At 39.0% G+C, this 22785-nt stretch overlaps 1 protein-coding gene and 1 pseudogene across 1 annotated transcript; one reads left to right on the plus strand and one right to left on the minus strand.

Moving 5' to 3' along the window:
* Positions 1–997: 997 nt before the first annotated feature.
* LOC122766902 (G-protein coupled receptor 15-like) lies at positions 998–4257 on the plus strand. The gene is made up of 4 exons (XM_044022137.1): positions 998–1102; positions 1605–1701; positions 2113–2334; positions 2479–4257. The coding sequence occupies exons 1-4, from the start codon at positions 1100–1102 to the stop codon at positions 2859–2861; spliced, it is 705 nt and encodes a 234-aa protein (XP_043878072.1). The 5' UTR covers positions 998–1099; the 3' UTR covers positions 2862–4257.
* Positions 4258–5787: 1530 nt separating this feature from the next.
* LOC122766855 lies at positions 5788–22400 on the minus strand (annotated as a pseudogene).
* Positions 22401–22785: the final 385 nt, after the last annotated feature.

Genomic DNA, 22785 nt, shown 5'->3' on the forward strand with positions numbered 1-22785 from the left:
GACAAAGACGCTGATACGCCGCTTCCTGCAACCGTAATAACCATAGTTGGCTTTAAAGTGCAACTTCTTAATAAATAGCACAAACCGTTGTGTAATTACGGTAATGCAAAGTGTGCTTGCGCAAATGTGTCGTCTGCGATACACTCGGGTTAAGGGTTAAAATTATACAGCATCTGGTGGATGGTTGTACTGCTCAAAGACTATAGAATTTTAAAAAGATTAAATTAAATTTACTTAATTAAAAAAGACACACAAATGATGTAGTCAAGCAAATATGTTATAAATGAAAAGGAAAGAAAGAAAGAAAGACATCATCAGTCACACCGTAAACACCTGTCATATGGAAATCTTTTGTTCTACAAGAATAAATTTGTGTTAAGAACATACTTTACATATAAAGTATACTTCTTTGCATTTAAGCGTGGAAAACTAACACCTGCTCATTTGTTTTGCATGTGCTCTTTAAAGTTAGACGTAAAGAGAGTCAGTGACCACTGGCTGCGAGGGAGGACACACAGACAGGCCGCACAGGTAATGGCAAGCTTTGTTTTTACCTTTGGCTTTTCACCTTGATAATACAAATGGAACACAGAGCACTACATGTAAGACACATCTTTTTTTTAAATGATTTATCATATAAAAAGGTTCAGCCACACGGAGATTTTAGATTTTATGGAATTGATTGAGAAGAATTGAACAGCACAGTTTCCATCCTACAGTATGGGGAAAGAGCCCAAAATTCAACTTTTAGGGAGAGCCCTGTTCAATCCGCAGGGATTCCCCACAGTGTTGATGACACATAATCTGCATCACATTTTCCAATGTTACAAAAGGCTATAAATGACAAATATGACAAAGAACTTTTTTTCCTCTGCAGGATTTGTTTTAATTTCCAGCACACCAGCCTCACCTCCTGAGACTTTCAGAGATCATCATCGGACAGATGACAAATTTTAGAATTTTAGTGGTTCACTGTTACAAATTGGGTTGGCCCTATGCCTGGTTCACCTTAGACATATTCTTCCTGATAACAGGATTGGTGTCCAATACCGCCTTGCTGTTGCTGTTTCTAAAGGAAAGGAAATCCATATCTGCCTCAATGGTCAGTACAATGTTCTGTTCTAACAGAAGCTAACCTACTGGTTAACTGCATGTTGTTACTACGGAATTGACACAATTAAATCCAAGTCGCACCAAGTCAAGTACAGGTTGGAACACTTCTGTGCTGTGTGTCCTGAAAGCGTCACAGAATCCCATTTGGAGGTTGTTCCAAGACACTACAATACACACATACATAAACACGACATTAGTGTGTATTTGAATGAAGGGCTTGGGTTGCCAGATCTGCCCATATGTTTCCAGGATGCATTTAAACGCCAGATCTGATTTGGGTCTAAGGCTCAGACTGCAGGTCAATCAGATTTTGTTTCTCAAATGCAGTCGTTCATAATCATAATCTGCGAGGTTTGCTTTAGTAAAGATGTTGAAAACATCATCAAACTGTTACGATACATATTACAAGGATGCATGCTGTTCTGATACAAAACATAACTCACTCCCTAACCCCTCAACTTTTTTTTTAAACCAGTGCCTTTGTCTTTCAGGTCCTGGGTTTGAATCTTGTAGCGATGAATCTCATGTTTATATGCACAGTGCCCGCGCGATTCTTTATACCGCCGGAATTGCAAGGAAATGAAACTGGTGAGGATTATTAGCACACCATAGTTGACCACTGAACCAAGTACAAACGCTCATAGACACTTACTTGAGGTTAGAATAAAAGAATAGACGGACATACACATGAGGGAGAAACAGTGAGAGATTACTGCTAGTTTTGAAATGTCTAATTACTGCCGTTTGTAAAATTGTAATATGCATTTTTTTTTCTGTCCAAGTGATTGAGATCGTGGACTTGAAAATGTGAAACTGTTATTATGAAGTGAGGAGGGACTCTAGTCACGGAAAACGATACCAAACTGAGTAGAGTCGAGCCGTGCTGGAAATGTATCATGGGAAAGCATCTTTATAATATACAGTGACTCAGGCTAATGATTTGCATCTTACATAATCCCACAGCAAAGCTAACCCACTTCATGTCTATTTATTTTTCAGTCACACTCACACCCAACAATACATATCTACTGGATAAGGTAACAGACAGCTGCAGCATGTTCAACACGATTGGCTGCCCCCTGCTGTTGACCTGCATGTGTGTGGAGCGATACCTGGCGGTGGTGAAACCGGTGCTGTACATGAGAGTGAGGAAGTGGGAGTACCGGATGGCTGTGAGTCTTGTGGTGTGGGGAGTCACCTTGCTCTTCATTCTGGGCACAAGTAAGAGTTTTGCACTGTGTTGATGCATCACAAAGGTACAGTTAGTGTGCTACGAAGCAGTTCAAATCTACGTAAATAAAAAAGGTCAAATACTGGACAAAATATAAAGGAGGGTATTTTGATGTTGCAATTTTGTCTTTTCAGGTATACTGACAGATGTTGGCATCATCTTGACATCTGTCCCCATCATCATCGCCTGCCTCTTCATCGTAATGCTCGCCTGCCTTGGGAGAATGATCTGGTCGCTGATGCAGAAGAGCCCTGCCCACACCACACATGCAAACCGAGGCCCTGAGTCAGCACTGAAGAGACAGGCCGTGTATAATGTACTGGTTGTGGTTGTGCCTGCAGTCATTTCTTACCTCCCAGTCCTGGTGATAATTCCCTTTGAAATATACTTTTCCTCCAATTTAACTCCATCTTCTTTGAACTTCTGTAACATATTTGAATTATCCAGTTTATTCCCCAGGTTTGGCGTATTCATCGGTCCCATGTTCTATTTCTCCAAGGCGAGAAAATTGTGCTGAGTCACACACTCACCGGCCACTTAAGTAGGTAAACCTGTTTGACTATTTGTAACGCCATGTATTCAGGCATGATTATAACCGGGCATCAGAATGGGAAGGACAGGAATCTTGTGACAAACAACGTGACCTAAAATCACGTCTGTTAACACCTCAGTGAATGCATGTGAAAAGTGGAGCGTGCGTGTATTTCTAGTTCTACATCATAGATCACAGAGAATCAAAAATGGTGGACCTGCCTGTTCGTTGTTAGCTCCACCTGAGGAGGCAGGAGTTGTGACTAATACTAAAATAAACCATCATGTTTTGAAGGAATTGTCGCGGGGCTCATCCCCCTGTTGGGCTTTTGAAGGTACTGCAGGTGGAGCCCAAGAGTTGGTTAAAAATAAATAAATAGCTTTTGATTGTCAGTCTTGTAATTAAGCGACGAACGACTGTAACATTTAAAATACATTTTAAAAAGGAAACTTATACAAACATACTTACTGATCGTATATTTAATCACTGCGAGTTAATCCAGTAAATAATACACGCTTGAATTTTCAATGACCTTTGACTCTTCCTTTATCTGACCTTTTGATTAACCTGGGGGGACTTTTTAGACTCACAAGTGTCTCAGGATTTGCTGCTGACCTTCTTCACATTGAGACTAAAATACACCTCTCATAACCTTGCAATGTCCAGGGTCAGCCATGATGGAGCAGTGACGACGCATTAAAATAGGGAAACAATCAAACTTAGCTAATATAAATAAATTAATTAGTGCCGTTTGTAAAACTGTAATATACATTTATTTTTCTGTCCAAGTGATTGAGATCGTGGACTTGTGCGAGGAAAATGTGATACTGTTATTATGAAGTGAGAATCAGGCTACATTTACACTACTATGTTTTAATTTAGAGAAAAAATATTTTTTCTAATGAGTTTTATTTCAGTTTTAATACTTTATTCTAATTTAAAGTCCTTTTTGTGCTTTTCTAATATACAGTTCTAGTTCGACTCGAGTCTAATCTCCTCGTCACTTTTGCTTTTCCATTAGGGATAGTATCTGGTACCTGGTGCTGTTTTTGACACCAGGTTTTTTTGTGAGGTTCCGTGCGAGCTGTGAGGGAAGTACTGAACTAATCGTTCTAATTAAATGATTCCAATCGCTTGTGGAGGAGGGACTCTAGTCACAGAAAACGATACCAAACTGAGTAGAGTCGAGCCATGCTGGAAATATATCATGTAGCCAGGGGATATTTGTTTTTTTGCAGTCTCGTATTATTGCCTTCTTCAACTTGTTTCTCATCTCCTCCTCATCATCTACTAATTCTCTGCTGTTGATTCCACTTTCAATATCCACCTAAAACGAGCCAAATAGGTTCAGTGTTTATAAAAATAAGGCAAATGGTATAGGTGTGTGTGTGTATATATGTATATATGTATATATATATATATATACATATATACATACATACACACACATATACACACACATATCTCGTGAAAAAGTTACATTGATATGACAAAAGAAATTGGACTACTGAATAAAAACAACAATTTTTACTTTCAAAATCTACCTCCATCCCTTGTTACAGCAGATACATCAACAGGTTGCACATACAAATATCAGACATTTTGTCTTAAGCAGGGCATGTTCAATACACTTCAGTGTCTGTTAAGTGGCACTGATGGCAACAGCAAATAATGTCCATTACCAACACTTTATTTCTAAGTCAATGAAAGCACAGAGGGCTTGACTCACAATCGAACCCTGTGCTGAGACAGCATGTGTTCAAGGCAACACAATCAATCACATGATGCTTCTCAAACTATAAGGAGAATCAGTGATACAAACCAGAGGTTACACATGAAGGCCAGTCACTGGGTTTCAACTAAAATCCACACTCACACACTCTCACACAGCTGATATCAGGAGTTTGTGCTGTGATGAAATGTTTTTTTGCTTTTTATTTTTGGTGAACCCGCTTTCATCAGCCTGTCAACAACAGAAAGCTGGCATCAAACGTGTGGTTGTGAGGAAATAAATAGCTTCATAATATACTGTACATCATTCATGGCCATTTGCTCAGACCCTCAACCTTCACTTGTGAATGCACCGCTTGTGTTAAAATTGATTTCTGTGCACTACCTCTGCACGGATTACATTCAGAATAGCTTTTACGGTAATGGGTTATTCAATAATAGATGGCTCCATAATTAGCTCCTTAACTGCAATGGATAACTTCTGTGCAGTGGAAGGCAAGTACTTTTAGGGCAACAGTAGTGTAAAGGAGACACAAACACATGTCTTCCAAAATAAATAAATAAAAAAAAGACTTGCTTGTGTCTTGTTAACACTGGAGAACGTTCTCATAGCCACAGTCTGTCTACATTTTCCCAGGAGTGAAGTGGACAGTGGTTGTCCTTCACAGAACTGTGTTGAGTAGGTTTCAGTAAATATGTGCACAGGCAGTAATAGAGCTCTGTTCTTCAGTGTGAAAACTAACATTAAGATCTGTTAAATTTCACCTGGCAGGTGCTCGTCTGGTTTATCTGTTTGTTTTTATTTTATGAATCCAAAAAGAAAGAAAGAAAGAAAGTTGTACTTTTTATAATAAAACTGCTTAATATTCAAGTATTATTATTTTTTTTATTCAAGTTTTTTTTTTTTTCAATGATTGTGTTTGAAGTCTGTATGTTTGACAGCTGCTTGGCCGACGAAATGAAAAAAGCTTGTAAAGTATAGTTGCATTATTTGAATCTTTTGTTGACATTAAAACATTACAGGCAGCTTGGTGGTTTGTGCAGCTGTGTTTAAGAAACAGTGCGTAAGATGTAGTGCCACCTAATGGTAAAGTTGTATAATGCAACCAACTGAACACTGTTTGTAAACAAACATAGCAGAGCATGGAACATGCTCTTTTTAAATAATACACAACAGTTGTACATTTTTAGGTGATAATTTAAGAGAACACAGTACACTTTTACATAATAACCCCCCCCCCCCTTTATTCTACACTCTAGACCTTTAATTAAAACCTTCCAAATGGACTAAATATTCAAGGAAATGTGGAAATACTATTCCATTGACTCAATTTAAACCCACAGAAGGGTTTTCAGCTCACTCAAAGTAGCATTGGCAGTTTTTTGTACACTCCTTACCATCTGGAATCTTTCAAAAGTACAGAAAATAAACAGAACAAACTTATCAGTTATCACCTGGTACCACAGCTGTCAATAAAGTAAAAAGGTTTGAGGACTTTCTTTAGCAGCACTGCCCACGGTTGGAGATGCAACCCGGAATCACCACGGACTCTGAGGACACGGTGACGTCCTTCTGTCCTTCAGGCCAGAGCTGCATGACTAACAAGCTAATCACAGTATCTCCTACCAACTTAAACTCCCACCTGGCGTCCTCAAGTACGAGGTGTTACAGCCTCTGGTCCAGGTCCAGTGAAGAGGCCAACACAGCAGACACAAGGGCAAATCTCAAAACATGGAGCACATAAGAGGTTCACAGCAGATGTATTCTGCTTTGTTAGTGTGTGTCATGTTAGTTTTTTCTCCCATATACTGCACAATACATTACTATTTTTCCAAGTCTGTATCCACTCAGATTTCAATTCCTTACAAGTTTACATATGGGTTTTTTTCTTGTTCTTCTTGTTCAAGTGTGCAAGAATTAGTGACGCAACAAGTGATGCAAACGCTGCCAATTGTAACACACCTCTAACTCCTCCCTTTCCTTAACGTGTCGGGGAACTACGGTGGCCTCTGCATACCAAAAAGGCATCCGTTCAAGCTGCTGTAGAAACAGCACAGTGCAAAACGGCAGCCTCTGTAAAACAAGGACCTGAAGCACATATACAAAGCTTATTCTAAAGCTACAAACAGCCAATAACGTATTTTATAAATACAAACAAAGACATGGGTAAATGACTCAATTTCTATCAATAAAATTTCCTAAATGTAGTCACTGAAGCTATTAATGCTGTAGTTTGTGGCATTATCAGTGCAAAAACTTCACTTAATAATTTTTTTTTTTATTTTAGAGCTTTTGAAGTAAGACTCTAGAACTACTTGCCAGAGGAAATATATCACATGGAGTCAGGAGTTAGTGGTTATTTATATTCATTATTTTGTTCAAGTTGGTTGAAGGTGCTCAAGTTTTGATGTTTTCCTTCTTTTCATTTCAGTGTTTCTACTATTGACATTTTTGAGTAACTTGTTTTCAGGGCGTAAACCAGCTGAAAGTAGAATCATCATGGGTATTATGTGACATCAGACAACTCTCCGAGCGGTCCTCCATGTCTGAGGTCTGCCATCTTGTGTCTGCAGCCAGCCTTTTTAAGACCAGTGAACAGTGAATGAGTTAAGAGCCAGGTTCTTGGCAAAGGGCAAGAAAATGGCACAAAAAGCACATATGGTGGTGGACAGTGTTTTTGCCTTCTAGAAAGGCCAGTGTAAGTCCTCAAAAGCTCCAGACTGACCCATGTTTACGTCCGTCTCCAGCAGGCTCATGATGACCGCCATGGCTGCCTCATCGTTGGTGAAGTTGCTCAGGCCTGGCACCACCATGTTGTCCAAGTCTGATAACTGTGATGGTTCACCTGTGTGGCACAAATTTCTGTTGATCCAACGCATCCAGATAATTTACAGAAAGTAAAATAACTGAATGCCAGACCCGTGTATTATTGGACTGAGAAGGAGACTAAATTAATGTTCTGCCAGCTTAAGAATTGGTATTATTGGTGGCACTGATGGTGCTTGTTGTTTTGGTCTGTATCGTAATAGGTCAACTGACACACTTCATATGATCATTGACTGGTGCTTTCATAGTGGGATAGGACAGTAATTCCAGTTAAATGCAGTTGCTGGGCTACAAACATAGCTCGACTTAACTGTGCAGGGACACAAGTTGATTTCATGTGCCTGATTTGTGTGAATAATGCAACATTGAATTTATCTATGTATCATTTTATTACAATTTTGATTTTAAAGGGCCTTTTTCAAACTATGTCCCCTGTTTCCTGTTTCTTTTTTTTCTTGACAAATACGTACAATAAACATAATGGGATGCTGACAGTACCTGTACTTTCAGATGTTGCGCTGCTAGCTCCCATTGCTGTCCTGGAGTCCGACTGAGACTGTGATAAACTGCCCATTGTGTCGTCTCTGCTGGATACCTAATAAAAAAACACAATACAGCCCCAAAGTAAATAAATTGTTGACAATGACTATGTCTACATAGAAAGCAATATTACAAGATTTGTCATAATCTGCATCGTACGCTCCAGTTTAAGCTAATTCACTCCTCATTCACAGTCACCTCCAACATTTCCATTCACCCTGCCTCTTCCTCCGCTCACCTGGTTCACTCAGCTGCTCTACATCTCCAATCAACACTGTATAAAGACTCTCTTCTGTTTCACACTCACTCACTCACTGCAGGTTTACAGAATAAGGACATGTTCCCATGTAGCAGTGGGAAAGCAATTTAGATATTTACGTTTAATTATTTACAAGTAATACAAATAATTCTAAGCTGAATTTGATTTTACAATGAAAATAGTGTCTTGTTTTATTACATGTAACATTACCTCTTTATATTATTGCATTGTCAGGTCATTGTCATGTAACTGCATAACTGAAAACTCCCCTTGTCATCATTACTTGTAAATGTACAGTGTAGCTCTCATTTCCACATACCACTGCAACAAAAAAATAAAAATGTAATATGCAACATTAACTGGGGAACTTTATCTTGGCAAATTCTTTTAGTTGGGTGATACGCTTATCACAAGGTCAAACACAAATGGCAACTAACAGAGTTGCATTTGCTCGAAAGTAAATGTGCAATAATTCTGGTCACTCACACTCCTGCTGGTTTGAGGGGAAACCAGTGAACATTTCTCCTGGACTGGACCAAACGGACTGGATGCTCCGCTTGATGGAGACGAGTTCACTCTGGTCAAAACACACAGCAGCAAACAAAACAGTGTGTTACCTTTATGTATATGTACACGTCTGGGTCCAAAAATCAAATAACATTTGTGAAAAGAAAAAAATTTCAAGAAAACAAGATTTGCCCTGTAAATAGATAATTAAATATTTAAGAATGTCTCGGTCAGAGGTGGGAATCTACTGAAGCCTGCAATCACATGACACTCAGGTTTGCTTAATCCACTTGCAGCAGTGCAGCAGCAAATCACTGCTCACTGAGCAACACTGTGATAGTGCCTGGAAAAATGTGTAAGTGTCAAAGGTCCAGAAGTTATTTTAAGCAGAAAGAAGCTTTCTCAGTTCCTATACGGAGTATGTGTTTTGCAGAATCAGGATTATTTAATTTCAAAGCACAAGATCAGACCCAAATAGAGCATTGTAGGGTTGTGTATACTGATTCTCATGTGTGTGTGTGTTTATTGTCATATTTACTGCTGAAACCAATTAGGGAGAGCAAAAACACAAAAGAGACAAACAAACATGCTACATCCTCTGGTGGAGAGAGACCCATATTGCAGCAGCATTAGTTGCCTGAGGAAAAAGACATCCTGAGTCCTCACTGAACATGTTTGGGGACACTGAACAGAGACAGTCACAGTTCACTGGCTGTAGTTCTAGACACACAAACAGTACATGCTCTAGTAGAAATCTTCTAATGCTCCTCCAATCAAAGCAGTCTAAAACCAGGCCTGCATATTTCCCCTATAAAGCTAAATATTCATATCATATCATTTTAAAAGATCCATTGTGTAACATTAAGGATGATTTATTTATACATATACACAGAAGGCACCTGTAGGAGTCTGTGAGCTCATTTGCTATTTGGGTCCCTATACTGCCTGCGTAGATCATTGTCCCTGATCCACTGGAAAGGCCAGGAATTATTGGTATTTGCTTTGTGACTTCTGTGGAAGGAAAAAAAACTACCATCAAACTTTCATACATGGACAAGAGTATGTATGTGAATATATCATCTGTAAATCCTTCTTACCCTGAAGTGCTTTAGAACCACCTCCCTCCTCATCATCTTTTGTGTGACCAGGCCCCCTGCTGGTGCAAAGGAATACATATGCTGCTTTAATGCATTACATGTGTTATTTTTCCAAAAAGGTAAAAGGTTTTGGAAGTTATAAAAATATATGTAAAACAATACATATTTAACAATAATGTGCCTGAGGTGTTGTGAAAGAGGAAGACTTGACCACACCGTGATGGATGGCAATACTTACGACATAACCCTGTTTGCAGACACAATAAACTCAACTTCTTTGGTCCACGGATTTGTGAAACTAAACCACTGACTTTGGAGTGAAACATAGGAGCCATATTTTGTTTTGAACTTGTAGCACTGTGTCTCAATCTTCTCTTTGCATCGAAGAACTGTCAAGAGATTGGACAGAGGTGTCATCACAAAGCACAGGGGGAGATTATTAAAAAAACTAATTAAAAAATGCTGTTATAGAGCTGTTTGGCCATTTAGAAAAAATTAGATGGGCCTACTGTTCTTTAGAAAAGCACTTTTCTTAGCATTTGCCATTACATAACTTTTGCCATTGGCTTTCTTAGTTCACTCTTGCTTCACTAGTACAAGATTTGGCTCATTGTCCCCCCCCATAGTTACCCTTTAAAGCTTACATAATATATAAGAAATCCATAATATTAAGACATAAAATGACCATGATATGTCATTAGAGATTATGGGAAAGTATTAAATTGAAATACAAGCTTTACTAACAACACTGGTGGTACTGTGGTACTAACCCAGTTCATTCATAATTGAATTTAATTTGCGAGCCACAAACAGCAACCACCCACCGCCACACACACAGTAATGCAGCTCGTAGCATTTTGACACATGGGATACAGGCAAAGTGAGCAGAATTGTCAAATACTGAATGATACGGAACCAAAAAAAGGCCTCCGTACCACTCTCTGCAGTAGACTTGTGTTAAAGACGGTGGGACAGCTAAGTGCAGCATCTTTTTTCTTTAGTTTTTATAATTCATGAGTGCACATGCCTGTTGTCACTGCAACTGTTTACTTTACTCATCTTTTTTTTACTTTTTCCACTGTATTCGCTTTTTTCTTTTCTTATTTCAGTAGGTTGTTCTGAAGTTGTGCCCGCTGTAAAAATGCTACCCAATAACATATTTCAGATTCTGATTTAGATGGAAAATCTACAGTTCAAAACACTAATGGTTGCTGTTGAACATATGTCACCTCTGAGTTATCATTTGTGTCTGATATGGGATCAAATTTGCGAGCAGTATAGACTTTGCTCCATCACCTTGCCTGTGTTTCTCTGAGAGGTGCTGCAGGTCGTCCTGGTGGAAGTACTCATAACACGAGGTGCCCAGGAGTTCCTGCGGCAGATAACCAATAACAGTCGTGGCTCTGTGAAGGGAGAGAGAGAATTAAGATGGAGTTTTGTCCCTCTTGCTTTCTGCGCGTCTCTGGCTGCCTCTCAGGTTTGTGCCGCTCGAGAACACTAACAGTGGGGTAAAGGCATCATAATGTGCCACTCTACATGTTAACACTTGATATTTGGTAGGATGATTCACCATATTTGTGGTGTGACATTACGTCCCAAAAATGAGACGAGTCTTTCGTGTGATGTCATCAAGACGCACACCTCCTTCTGAGAAACAACGGCAAAGACAAAAAAGATTATCTCCACCGCCCAAAGTCACGCTGTACGGCGCTCAGGCCCCAAATCAGCACAACCTGCCTAGGCCATTACTTTCTCAGCGGAGTCATGTACTAATAACCTAATCCATGCCTCATCACACAGGGAGATATGGTACAAATGCGTGTAGTTGGAATTGTGAAACTCACTGTTGGTCTACAAAAGTGAACTTGCCGTCGATCGCACAGCGGGTGATGAACTCAGTGGGGTTGACCTTGAGGTCTTTGGAAGGGTGATGGGGTACGTGAGGGTGGAGGCAGCACACCATCACCAGACAGGTCAGGTTTGAGGTTTCCTTCTCCGTGTCGCCCTCGGAGTCCATCTGGCTGCTCAGCCAGCTCCGCATGTATCCAGTGCAGTGTAGGGTACAGTATCTGTAGGTGTCTGTGGGCACAAACACAAATATTGTTTTGTAAAATGTGTGAGTGTTAACTGTAAAGTCTTACATATTACACACAGGATTGCACATGTTAACGAACCAGTGAATTTTGCAACTCATGATTATTTTCATTATCAATTAATCTGACGATTATTTTCTTGATTAACTGTTTGGTCCATAAAATGTCAGATTATGTCGATCGTGCAGCACTAATATACATCTATGTACAGTATGTGTAAAGACACAAAATGAATCAATGGTTTGATTTTCAAAAAGTAGTTTTGAATAACACAAATAATAAAAAGTCTCAATAATATACAATTCTCCATGTGCACTCATACATCTGTAGTAACATCGAGTGATGCTACAAAATTATCAAAGGGGACACTTTTTGTGTAGAAACCTACCTATGTTTGAATTTAATGTTAATAATTGTGGCTTTTTGAAATTATTATTATATTCCATTTTAAATTTGTTGATTTCAATATTTATTTATTAGAGCATGACAGCGTATTATGGGAGAAGGCAGTGTAAACATGCTGTGGTGCAGTTGCTGATGTTTGCCACTGAGTGCTGCTATACGTCCTGTTTCCACCACCAAGCTTGTACAGTGAGAGGAGTTTGCTGCATCTTGGTTCTTCGTGGTTATATAATGATGTAACACCGACCTACTTCCTGCGGAGGACAAAATTGTGGCACGTCTCCGAGTTAGAAAAAAAAGTCCAGATCAATCCCTGAATTCTTTCCACAAGGGCATCGCTCGGTAAAGCTGACCCACATTGAGAAACGACTAATTCTTTTTTTTCTTCACCTTACCATCAGGCAGTCTGCATATACTCATTTCGTTTTTTTTTAGGGAAAACAAAGTACAGTACTTCTTGTCATTATTGCCTTGTCTATGCGTTTCCATCAAATCTGAGGTCACATCGCCTTTTTAACACGCAACATATCCATTGTCCTCCACAGATCGTTATCTGTCTATTTGCTCTTAAGCAATCAAGGCCCGGAAGACATCTTCCACTACATTTGTTTACATTTGACTTTGTAGCTGCCTGAACAGTGACCTCATTAACACGTTCAAATATCTCACTCCTTTTTCACAATCCTTTTTTCTGCTTAGCCTTTAGGACCAAACTGCAGACAGGTTTGCCAGGTCTGAACATGACAATGTTCACAAATCCAGCTTTGTGAAATCTCCACAATATGATAAAGTTCCTGTGTGAGGAAGTAATCACTGTTGTACTGGAGATGATTGACTTCACAGTTCAGGCAGCTGCTAAATAAACAGAAGTGCAAAGTTATTTTGATCACAAAAAGCCCAGACAGAGAAACAGGCTCCACCCTCAGAAACTTAAACTATAGTATATGTAGTTGACACATTTCGGCTGTTCCTATGAACTTAATCACCTCAGAATAAAATAATGGAAAACAGCAGAGAGGCTTGTAAATCCCTCAGCAGTAAAGTCCCATCCATCTGGTATTTTAAGAGGAGTCAAACAGATAAGCATTTGGAAGTGTTTGCTCAGAGTCAGAATCAGATTAGAATGTTCATTTTGAGTTTTTACAGCAGTGAACATGCTGTAAACCATTGTATAAACCATCCTAATCTGTGGGTGAACTATGGTGCATGCTGCTCTTAAAACTGCTGCATGTTAGTCTCTGCATGTGCTCACCTTTCTTCTTGGAAGTAGTGGGCAGAGGGCGTTTGTCTTCGTGCTTCCCAGCGACCCGACTGTGCTTCATGCGACAGAAGAAGGAACGTCGAGCCCCAGTGGACAGAGAGGTCCTGATGGGGGCATCGGTCTGCACCTGAGCTCCGGCTACAGAGACGCGGCATTTGTAGACATGACACCAACACTGATCTCCCCCACATGAAGACATGACCCACAGGTGATGAGACTTACTCGCTGCATCTATGAGGCGTTGGCGAGGATGCAGGTCAGAGGACGACAGCTGCTCCTTCACCTTGTTGATGTCTTTGTGGTGAATGAAGTCAAACAGACTCTGCCCGATCAGCTCCAACTGTGAACACCAACAGCTCACATTTATTTATTCTCTTTCAGCTGCTCCCTCTCTCTAGGGGTCACCATAGCTGATGATACGCACATTTGATCTGCCAGAGATTTTTTTACACAGAGGCACTCACACTTTAGAGTGCCCAATTAAAAATGAGCAATGGAGATTGGGTATCTTGCTCAGAGGTGACCTGGGGGGCACTCACCATCGTAATAAATTAGTTTAGATTGATTGTCTTTGTTTATTTATTTTCAGCATCCCCACTGTTTGCTCAAGTTTCATAGTCTTTCACATTGCACCAAAACTTAACACAAAATTTATGGAGATGCCTCGCCTCATACATCAGGCCTCCACACACGATCCAAAGTCATTAATCTTACCATGTGAGCTGACGTCCAACACAATACAGGTTTCCCTGCTGAAAAATGTGCTCAATTAATTTTTTTCTCGACTAAGGTTGTATTCTGTCCGTTTCTTTCTTTCTGAAGAATTATCAAATACCACCGAGAAGGGGTTAAAGACAAACCCATTATAATTTAGGGGGTGAATACGTTTTAAGGGATGGAGGAAGTCTATGCTTTTAGATCAGTTTTTTTTCAATTATTGGACTTCTTTCTTTCTTTCTTTCATGCATTTTTTTCCTTCACAATCTGGTTACATTCAAAACAGTGTGTGATGTAGCACGGCGTCAGTGCTACATACCCGACTTAAGTTGAGGATCTTGGAGACGGACTCGGAGAGGAACAGGATTTTCGCTCGTTCACAGCTCACAACTAACAGGAAACTGTCTGCAGCCTGGAAGACAAAAGGATACAGTATGTTTACATGTTAACAGTCAAGGAGTTCAACTCAAACTGGAGGTGTTTACATTAGCACCTACGCTGAGCAGAAGGTGCTCAAGATCATCGTGAGACAGAATGGAAGGCTTGTAGCTGGTGTCTGTGAAGGCGCTGCTCGTCCCAGCTGGAAATCACAGCAAAGACAAGTTCTGAGATTGAGCCATGAGTGTCGTGCGCCAGCCAGACGTTTTGAGGCATAAATTATATGAATATGAATTGTTGAAATCGGCTGAAAAATGTAGGAGATAGGAACCAAGTAGCCACAGACCAAGTTGGGTTGAGTCAGAATCACCAGAATCACCTTTGAGGGTTTTCAAGTGTTGGACAGCCTTTCGCAGCACAGTGAGTTTGTCAAGTCTTCGAGTCATGGGCTGACAGGCAGGGATCATCGTGGACAGCTCGTCAATGAGAGTGTTCATTTTATCCCTTCGCCGCTTCTCAATCTGGCGATGAGGCTCCCTGTGGACAACGTGTAAAAGCACAAAATGGTTAAGATCAATCAATAGTGCAAATTATTTCAAATTTGTGTGTTTGGCAGCAGGATGCGCAGCAATCATGGATCAATATAGTCTTGATCCATTAGTGAAAAAAACACACATTATTGAAACAACCAAAGACAACACAATGGCTGAGTAGTAATACTGAATAATTCCTTCCTCTCTCTGATGTTTGCCACTGAAGTATTAGCAGAGATGATAAAGAAGGTGACTTCAAAGGCAACCACATTGAAACGGTGTGATTCAAAGAAAAAGCCACTTAAAATGTACATTTTGTATTTTTTAAAGAAACAAGTTAATTGTGCTTTTTAAACCTTTTTATAGACAAAACAACAACAAACACTTGTTTAGAATCATTTCACAAACATGAGGTTAAATATTTAAAGCAATGTCGTCTTCACATCACAATCTATATTATTTTTGAAATTATTGTAATTGTTTTTGCACGATTGTGTACCTTCTGTGAAAAATAAGTACATCTAGTGTGACTAAGACATTCATTTCAAATTTAAAAAACAAAAAAAAACACTGAATAGTAGAATCACCTGAAGCATTTCATTTTGACTTGCTGATCCTCTCCTTCAGACCTGCAAAGAAATAAATGTATGAACTTAAGCAATGAAATAACTTTTTGCCTGAATCTTCTAATACCACAGTGTGTGAATAAAGACATGAGTTGTCATGTACCTGCTGAGGTCGTCGTCCATTTGGAAGTCAAGGCCTTCCCTGTAAGAGAGCATGGACACCGAGTGAGTGTAAAAAGGAGGGATGTATAGTAATAGAGCTGTGTTTGTGGTGAATATAAAGTGGAATTTACAACGAGTTTGTCTTTCCAACATAAAGCAGAATTGCATCACTCCTCTTACTGTAGCTGGGCATCTGATCTCTCCTCTACGTCTCCCTTTCGTTTCCTTGGCAACTCGACAGCTGGCAGTGACAGTCCCATCTGGCTCGGACCCGGCTCCTCTGGTACATGAAAAGAAGCGTTGCATAGTCGTGAGAGACTCAAAATAAATATGTCAGCCTTGAGATCTGCCAGCGTGACAGATGCACTGTTCATAAATCACCACAAATAAACTTATCAGACAGGTTGGTTTACAAATACAAGGCAGACAATAAAAAGAGTTCTTTGAGGGGAGTGAAGGTGATATGACTGCAAAGGCCTCGGACCAAATGGATAATTTTTCATTTAAATTTTAATTGGTTCAGTTTAATGACTGAAAATTGTGACATTAACAAAAATACAGTGTTAGAGTACATATATATTAGTATCTGTTATTGCAATTAAATAAATGCTTAAACCCTGATTTATATGAAAACAATGTATCTGTTGAATAGTTTAACTTAATTAATTTGATGTAATTTGTCAGAGCTGCGTTAATAAGTAGGACACTGTAATGAAAAAACTGAAAAAAAGACATAATAATTATAATAATACAGTTGTATCTAAACAACTACAAATGAATACAAAACAAGACAAAATAATGGCAACAATCAATTATTAATATTAAATGATTACCATTGGATCATAAACCCTGATTGATAATGAAAATAATATATGAATATATGCTGTTTTGATCAGAGGAAAGGAACTCTTTTTATTTATTTAGAATTTGGGAAAATATTATCTAAAAAATCTGAATGTTGTGTCAGGAAATTTGATGTGTAAATTTCAATCATTAAAAAACAAAACCTGAATACTCTTTAAGAATTGAAAGAAAAGAGTAAAAAATTACGTTTTCAGTAATTATAGAATTAAAATATTAACATTCATTCAATGAAGTAGTACTTCAATTCTACAATTAAAAGTTCAAATGAGACTGAAGTCATTAAATATTCAGTTGCTCAAAAAAATTGCATGACATGACCTTTCTTTGCCAGAACAGAAATATTTACATATACCTAGTAATTGACTTCACTCTGTACAAAAGTCCACATAATTGCTTGTCACAATAGTTCGTTTTTACCCATGAAATATCGTTTATTTTTAAAACTGGGGCCATTTTGGCAAAGTTTTGTGACATCCTGAAAACAATTCCACTAGTGTTTGCCATAATGCTTTGTCCACAATACAATACATACTGTATAACTGTCGAGGAGTAAAATATGTTTGCGGTAGTGAGTTATTTTCCAAAGACTCGGTCAGGAAAATAGGGCATGAGGCATTTAAAAGTTGACCCATAACTTTTTTTAAAAAAAATGTCTGTAGGACGTGCAGGACGGCAAAAATTCTTCTCTTTTCTGCTTAGTCGCTTGCCAAACCAACAATCACACACACACACACACACACATGCCTGGGCTCAGTCTGGTCATCTGTTGCAGTCATTGTCTCATGCAGCCATTATACGTCATCAAACCTCCAGCTGTATCCTCCGTTTGTCACTTTGAAAGGCACGTGAGAGTAAATGGGGGTTTGGGCGATCATCTAACCTAATACTTATATAATGCTGTAACACTGACCTACTTTTCTCTGTGAGGATCAGAAAACTGTGACATCCATTTGGGCCAAAAAGTGCTTTTCAATGTCAATGTTGACTATGACTAACTCGTATAATAGTAACAGACGATGCTGTGACGGGTGGCGTTGTACCTCAGTGTGCAACCTGCTGGAAACGATGACAAGAGGAAGAAGAAGCAAACTTTTAATAATGAATGCACATGTGTGTCTGCTGGTTCTGACTTCACTGGTGCCAAAATAATAAATAATAAAAAATACAAAAACAAAATAGGAGTAGAGTTACCAAATGTTACCGCCGTGGCCCGCACCACGCCTGAATCCTGTTTAGGGCTGCAATGATTATTTGATTATTAATCAATTATTGAATTAATTGACAACTGACGGCTGCTGTTGTGTTTATTTTTTGCTGCATAGCATCCGTTGCCTGTTTTCCTTTGGTTAAGGATTTTATTTTATTTTTTTCACACCATTCACTTCACCAGCAGCCCACAGTGTAGTAGTAGACACATGTAATATACAGATGTATGACATCTAGCAGGCTGTGAGGAATAATGTAAACATAGTGAGTGTTTTAACAGTGTTTTGTTCCACTTTTCTACACGGTGCAGATGTTCAAGTCTGACGGCTGTGGGGATTATTTGAAAGTCAAACACATGAAGTTTTTTAACTTCAAAATCAATGGAGTGAACTTAAAGCTGCAGTGAGTAACTTTTAAATATAACCAAAAGTCTGCTATATCATTTCTGTTCACTAAGACCAAACAGAAGCAGAGAAATAACATCATCAACAACAACAAAAAAAAAAAAATAATCCAAAAGTTTCATACTGCATCTTTAATGACAGGAAGGAAATGACAACATCATTTCCTTCCCTAGATAGGTTTTGTGGGTCATCACTGACAATAATAATTGCAGCGTGGGAGAGAGCACGTGCAGACTCTCCATCTCACCCACAACGGCTCTTCACTGCACGCTTATTTCAATGTCACACCGTTCCCATATGTTCCAGGAAATGATCACCTGTGACAGCCGAGAGGCTGAAAAACACTCTGTAACAAATAGATGCACTAACAGATAAATGGTCAACACCGTGAGGCACACAAGAGCCACAGGCATCGCTTGTGACATGAATGCTGATGAGATGCCGAGCCAGCGGGGGCGGCTTATGACGTACTATATTACTGAAACAAACGAGTGTGAGCTAATGAAAGCCATCATGAGATGACCTACATGCACTTCATTTTAGCCAAGCCCTTATTTTTAAAAGGCATGCAATTAAGAACACTTGAATAACTGTGACCTCATTTGGAATATATACCCGAAACATAGCAAGGATGAATTTCTGATTTGATAGTTTTTATTCTTGCCACATTCATTTATTAACTATTATTTAACCATAGGTTGCATATTATTTAATCTTTTTAGCAAGTTTCTAGTGCATCTTTTCATTCTTCATGTTTTAAAGGACGATGGTTGTTCACAAGGCCAGCACAATACACCTACAGATTACTTTTCCAAAAGCCCAATTCCATCTTTAAATAAAAACTAAAAAAACAAGAAAATCATAGAGCAGCGTTTGTGTCTGCATTCATTTGATCAATACTTTGACAGAAACTACACTTAAAACTACTGAAATACTCACTTTCTTTCTGTCACATCAGACCTTGCACTATTTATCAAAGCCTGGATCATCTGTTCACTCACAGGCTACTGTGCAAAACACAACCTTCAGGCTTTAATACTGTGTTTTTGTACTATTTGTAAGACTGAATGATTTGGTAAAATATTAAGATTACAGTTTATCTTTTATTTAATACTGCCATTGAGATTTGATTAATACATATATTTATATTAAGTCAAGCCTCACATTCAGTATTTGCTGTTAGATTTATAACAAGATGGAGCATTACTACAAAAGAAACAAAACAGAATGATGATGCAGTCTTTGAGATTTGCTAATTGTATTGTGTAATTTTGTCACTTTCATTTTAAAAAACAATTAACTGATCAACCCTGATAAAATAGTAAACATACTTTATTGCCATTGAGCAACAAAATCGGATGCAGTACCTACCAGTGCGACACACATTCATATAACAATTTTTTAAAAGATTAACTCTGTTTAAAATATATTTAGAAAACTCTAAAAGCATACACACATATAGTAGCAATTTCATATTCTATTGCTCTTTCATGACACCGTCCGTTTAAACAGAATTTAGTGTGTTTATGGATCCACGGTGAAAACTATTCTTTGTTCCGGCTGTTCTTAACATATTTCTGCATGTTTTGCTCTGTCTTTGCTTCTCCTGTGGCAGGAGCAGTGTCATTCAGTGAGCTGCATTTCTGTCTGCGTGGCTGCAAGTTCAGAAACATCCCTCACACTCCGTGACAAATAAAGGTTATTAAAACGTGATATCTGTACATACAGTACTGGAGCATAGGGATTATTCTCTTTGGAAAAACCCTCTCTACGGGTTACCTTTGAATAACTGGGCCACACATCAGTAGGACGTGTGTCTTCACACCTCAGTATGACATGACTTTTTTTTTTAGTGACATCTGAGCCACATGAGATATTTATATTTGATTCTAGGAACACAGCCATGCTTCTGGATAATTGTAAATGAGAGGGCAGCTTAAATCCAACAGTTATAATTCATCATATGTTGTCGATTGTTTATGTGTATATGCACAGTTTTCTACAAAAGTTGCTATTTTTGCAAATATTATACATTGTATATTGCGTTACAAAGCAAATTATGTTTTCAGGCAGGGGTTACATGTATACAATATATCAACTAATGCAGGATTGTTAAAGCATATAGGCAGCTCTGTGAGCTCTGTGTATTAATTTTTGGTGAGTAAAATTGATGAGGCTTTATTTTAAAAGAAACCAGGGGAATAAGACTAATTTAGTTTTACATTGTGGTGCTGGAGGTAAAGAATCAGTTTACTATCTAACATTAATACTTCTCAAGATGAGTTGTTGTATTATGAAAACAGAGGTGAGTTTCGGATTTTGCAATAAAAAGCACAGTAGTAGCAATCGCCCAAATAAAATTCATTTTATACGCACACAAAGAATTGCTACTATGCACATTATGGAAAATGCATCATTCTGAAAATGTGAGGCTCCTTTATCAACATGTTCCAAACTCCTATACCCAATTCTTATAGTTTTGCAAATCTCTGAGCACAAAATGGATCAAATATCTTTCAAAAATAATGAATGCTGTTTTTCATTTAGCAAAAAGAATGGTGCAGTTGTGAGCAAAGTACATTTGCCAGATTTTGTGGAAAATATGTTTTAGCATTCAGAGAAAACTCGGCTGCAGGAGTTTGTAGTTAGTGTGCTGCTGACATGACTGTGGAGCTCCTGGCTCTGGGACCACTACGCCCTCTGCTGGACGGTGGAGGTAGCGCTGCTCCACTGAGCTACTGACCTAGTTATGGACGAAGCCGAAAAGCCACAGTGTACTCGTGACACTCTGACAAACCTTATGGAACCACGTGCCAAACTAGGCTGCACGAGGACACCTCAAGGATGTACAAACATGATGGAGAAACACTTCGTCCACGGCGAAAGAACTGTATGGTTCAGGTTTGATATATTTTATGACGGCAAAGGAAAACAAACACACACTGCCTACCTCACGTGACGACACCCCCTCCCTGTCCACACGACACTGTTATGGAACAGGGCAACCCTCCGCGCGCGTCCCGCCGGACACGAGCACGTATTACAGAATGATGAATGGAGAGGATTCCACCACCATAGGGGATGTGCGCGCACACGGCGCATCACCGATAGCCGGTGGGTAACATGGGGACAACAGCTTAGCAAGTTACCGGTACTTTAGCCGGCTACTGACTTCTACCTTCATGTGGCTGGGTAGTGCCGTCACAGCCGCTACTACTGTTACTACAGTAACTCTGTGCGTTGTCACCAGTTTAATGTCACTTTAAAGTTGAATAAACAAACAAATTAGCATTAAAGTGTGTTGTTTTTTTTTTTACAATTGAGTGTTTGTGTGCGGGTGACCGGCGCGTATTTAAGTTGCAACTATTATTACTGTTATCTCTGCTTTTTGCAGAAGGAAAACACCCGTGAAGTTGAAAAATATTAGAAATAAACTAAATAAAACACATTATTGTGTATAATATAAGGGTTTATAATATAAAGTGCACCTACCCACTGTCCTCTGGTCCGCCGTCCCCTCAGAGCCACCGGCCGACATGCCGACGGACAGTAGCCGGTGTCCGCTGAAGGCTCCGGAGCGCCGCGGCGAGTGTGGAGCCACCAGCTATAGTAGTGGAGGAGATGAGAGGAGGAGGCTGTGGAAGAGAGCCGGCGCGTTGTATAATTGACTTCATTTTTTTCCGACACCCTCCTCTCCTCTTCTCCTCCTCCTCCTTCTTCTCCAACTATAGTTTTTTTTCCTCTTACTTTCTAATTATTGTGGAGGCAGAGACTCGGACACCCATATTCGTTGGGAAACAAACGGAAAGGCTCACACTTGTCTCCTCCACTATGACCTTTTTTGTTTTACCTGGTTCATTCATGTGCCGTGTTTGACAAGAAAAGCTGCTTTCAGCCAGTTCACACACTTAAACGGCATCTTTTCACTCTGAACACAACATTTTCGACTTTTCTGACGGAATATCATGAGTGCTCCATTAATACAGATTAGACTCAACAAAGCTAAGACCTCTCACTTTGTCATCATTTCCTAGTATTTAATCTACAGGCAAACACAAACATTAAAGTACCATCATGAAATTGTGTGAATTTTTATGTTAAAGTATATTTAGAAGACTCATATAAAGACATTATTGAAGCAGCCATGATGTTTTAGGACCATTCGTTTTTAAGGACTATTATTATTCATATTTATTGCTCTAAGTAATACAGAAAATTGATGAGGCACTGTAAATAATAATAATGGTATTTTGCATATCACATGTTTAAAATTAATTAATATTTTTATCATTGTATTCGAACATTGGCTGAAAACATACCTGCTGTTCTGTTCTCACACATACATACCTGTTCACACTACAT

The sequence above is a fragment of the Solea senegalensis genome, linkage group LG3 (genome assembly GCF_019176455.1).
Source record: "Solea senegalensis isolate Sse05_10M linkage group LG3, IFAPA_SoseM_1, whole genome shotgun sequence".
Classification (NCBI taxonomy): domain Eukaryota; kingdom Metazoa; phylum Chordata; class Actinopteri; order Pleuronectiformes; family Soleidae; genus Solea; species Solea senegalensis.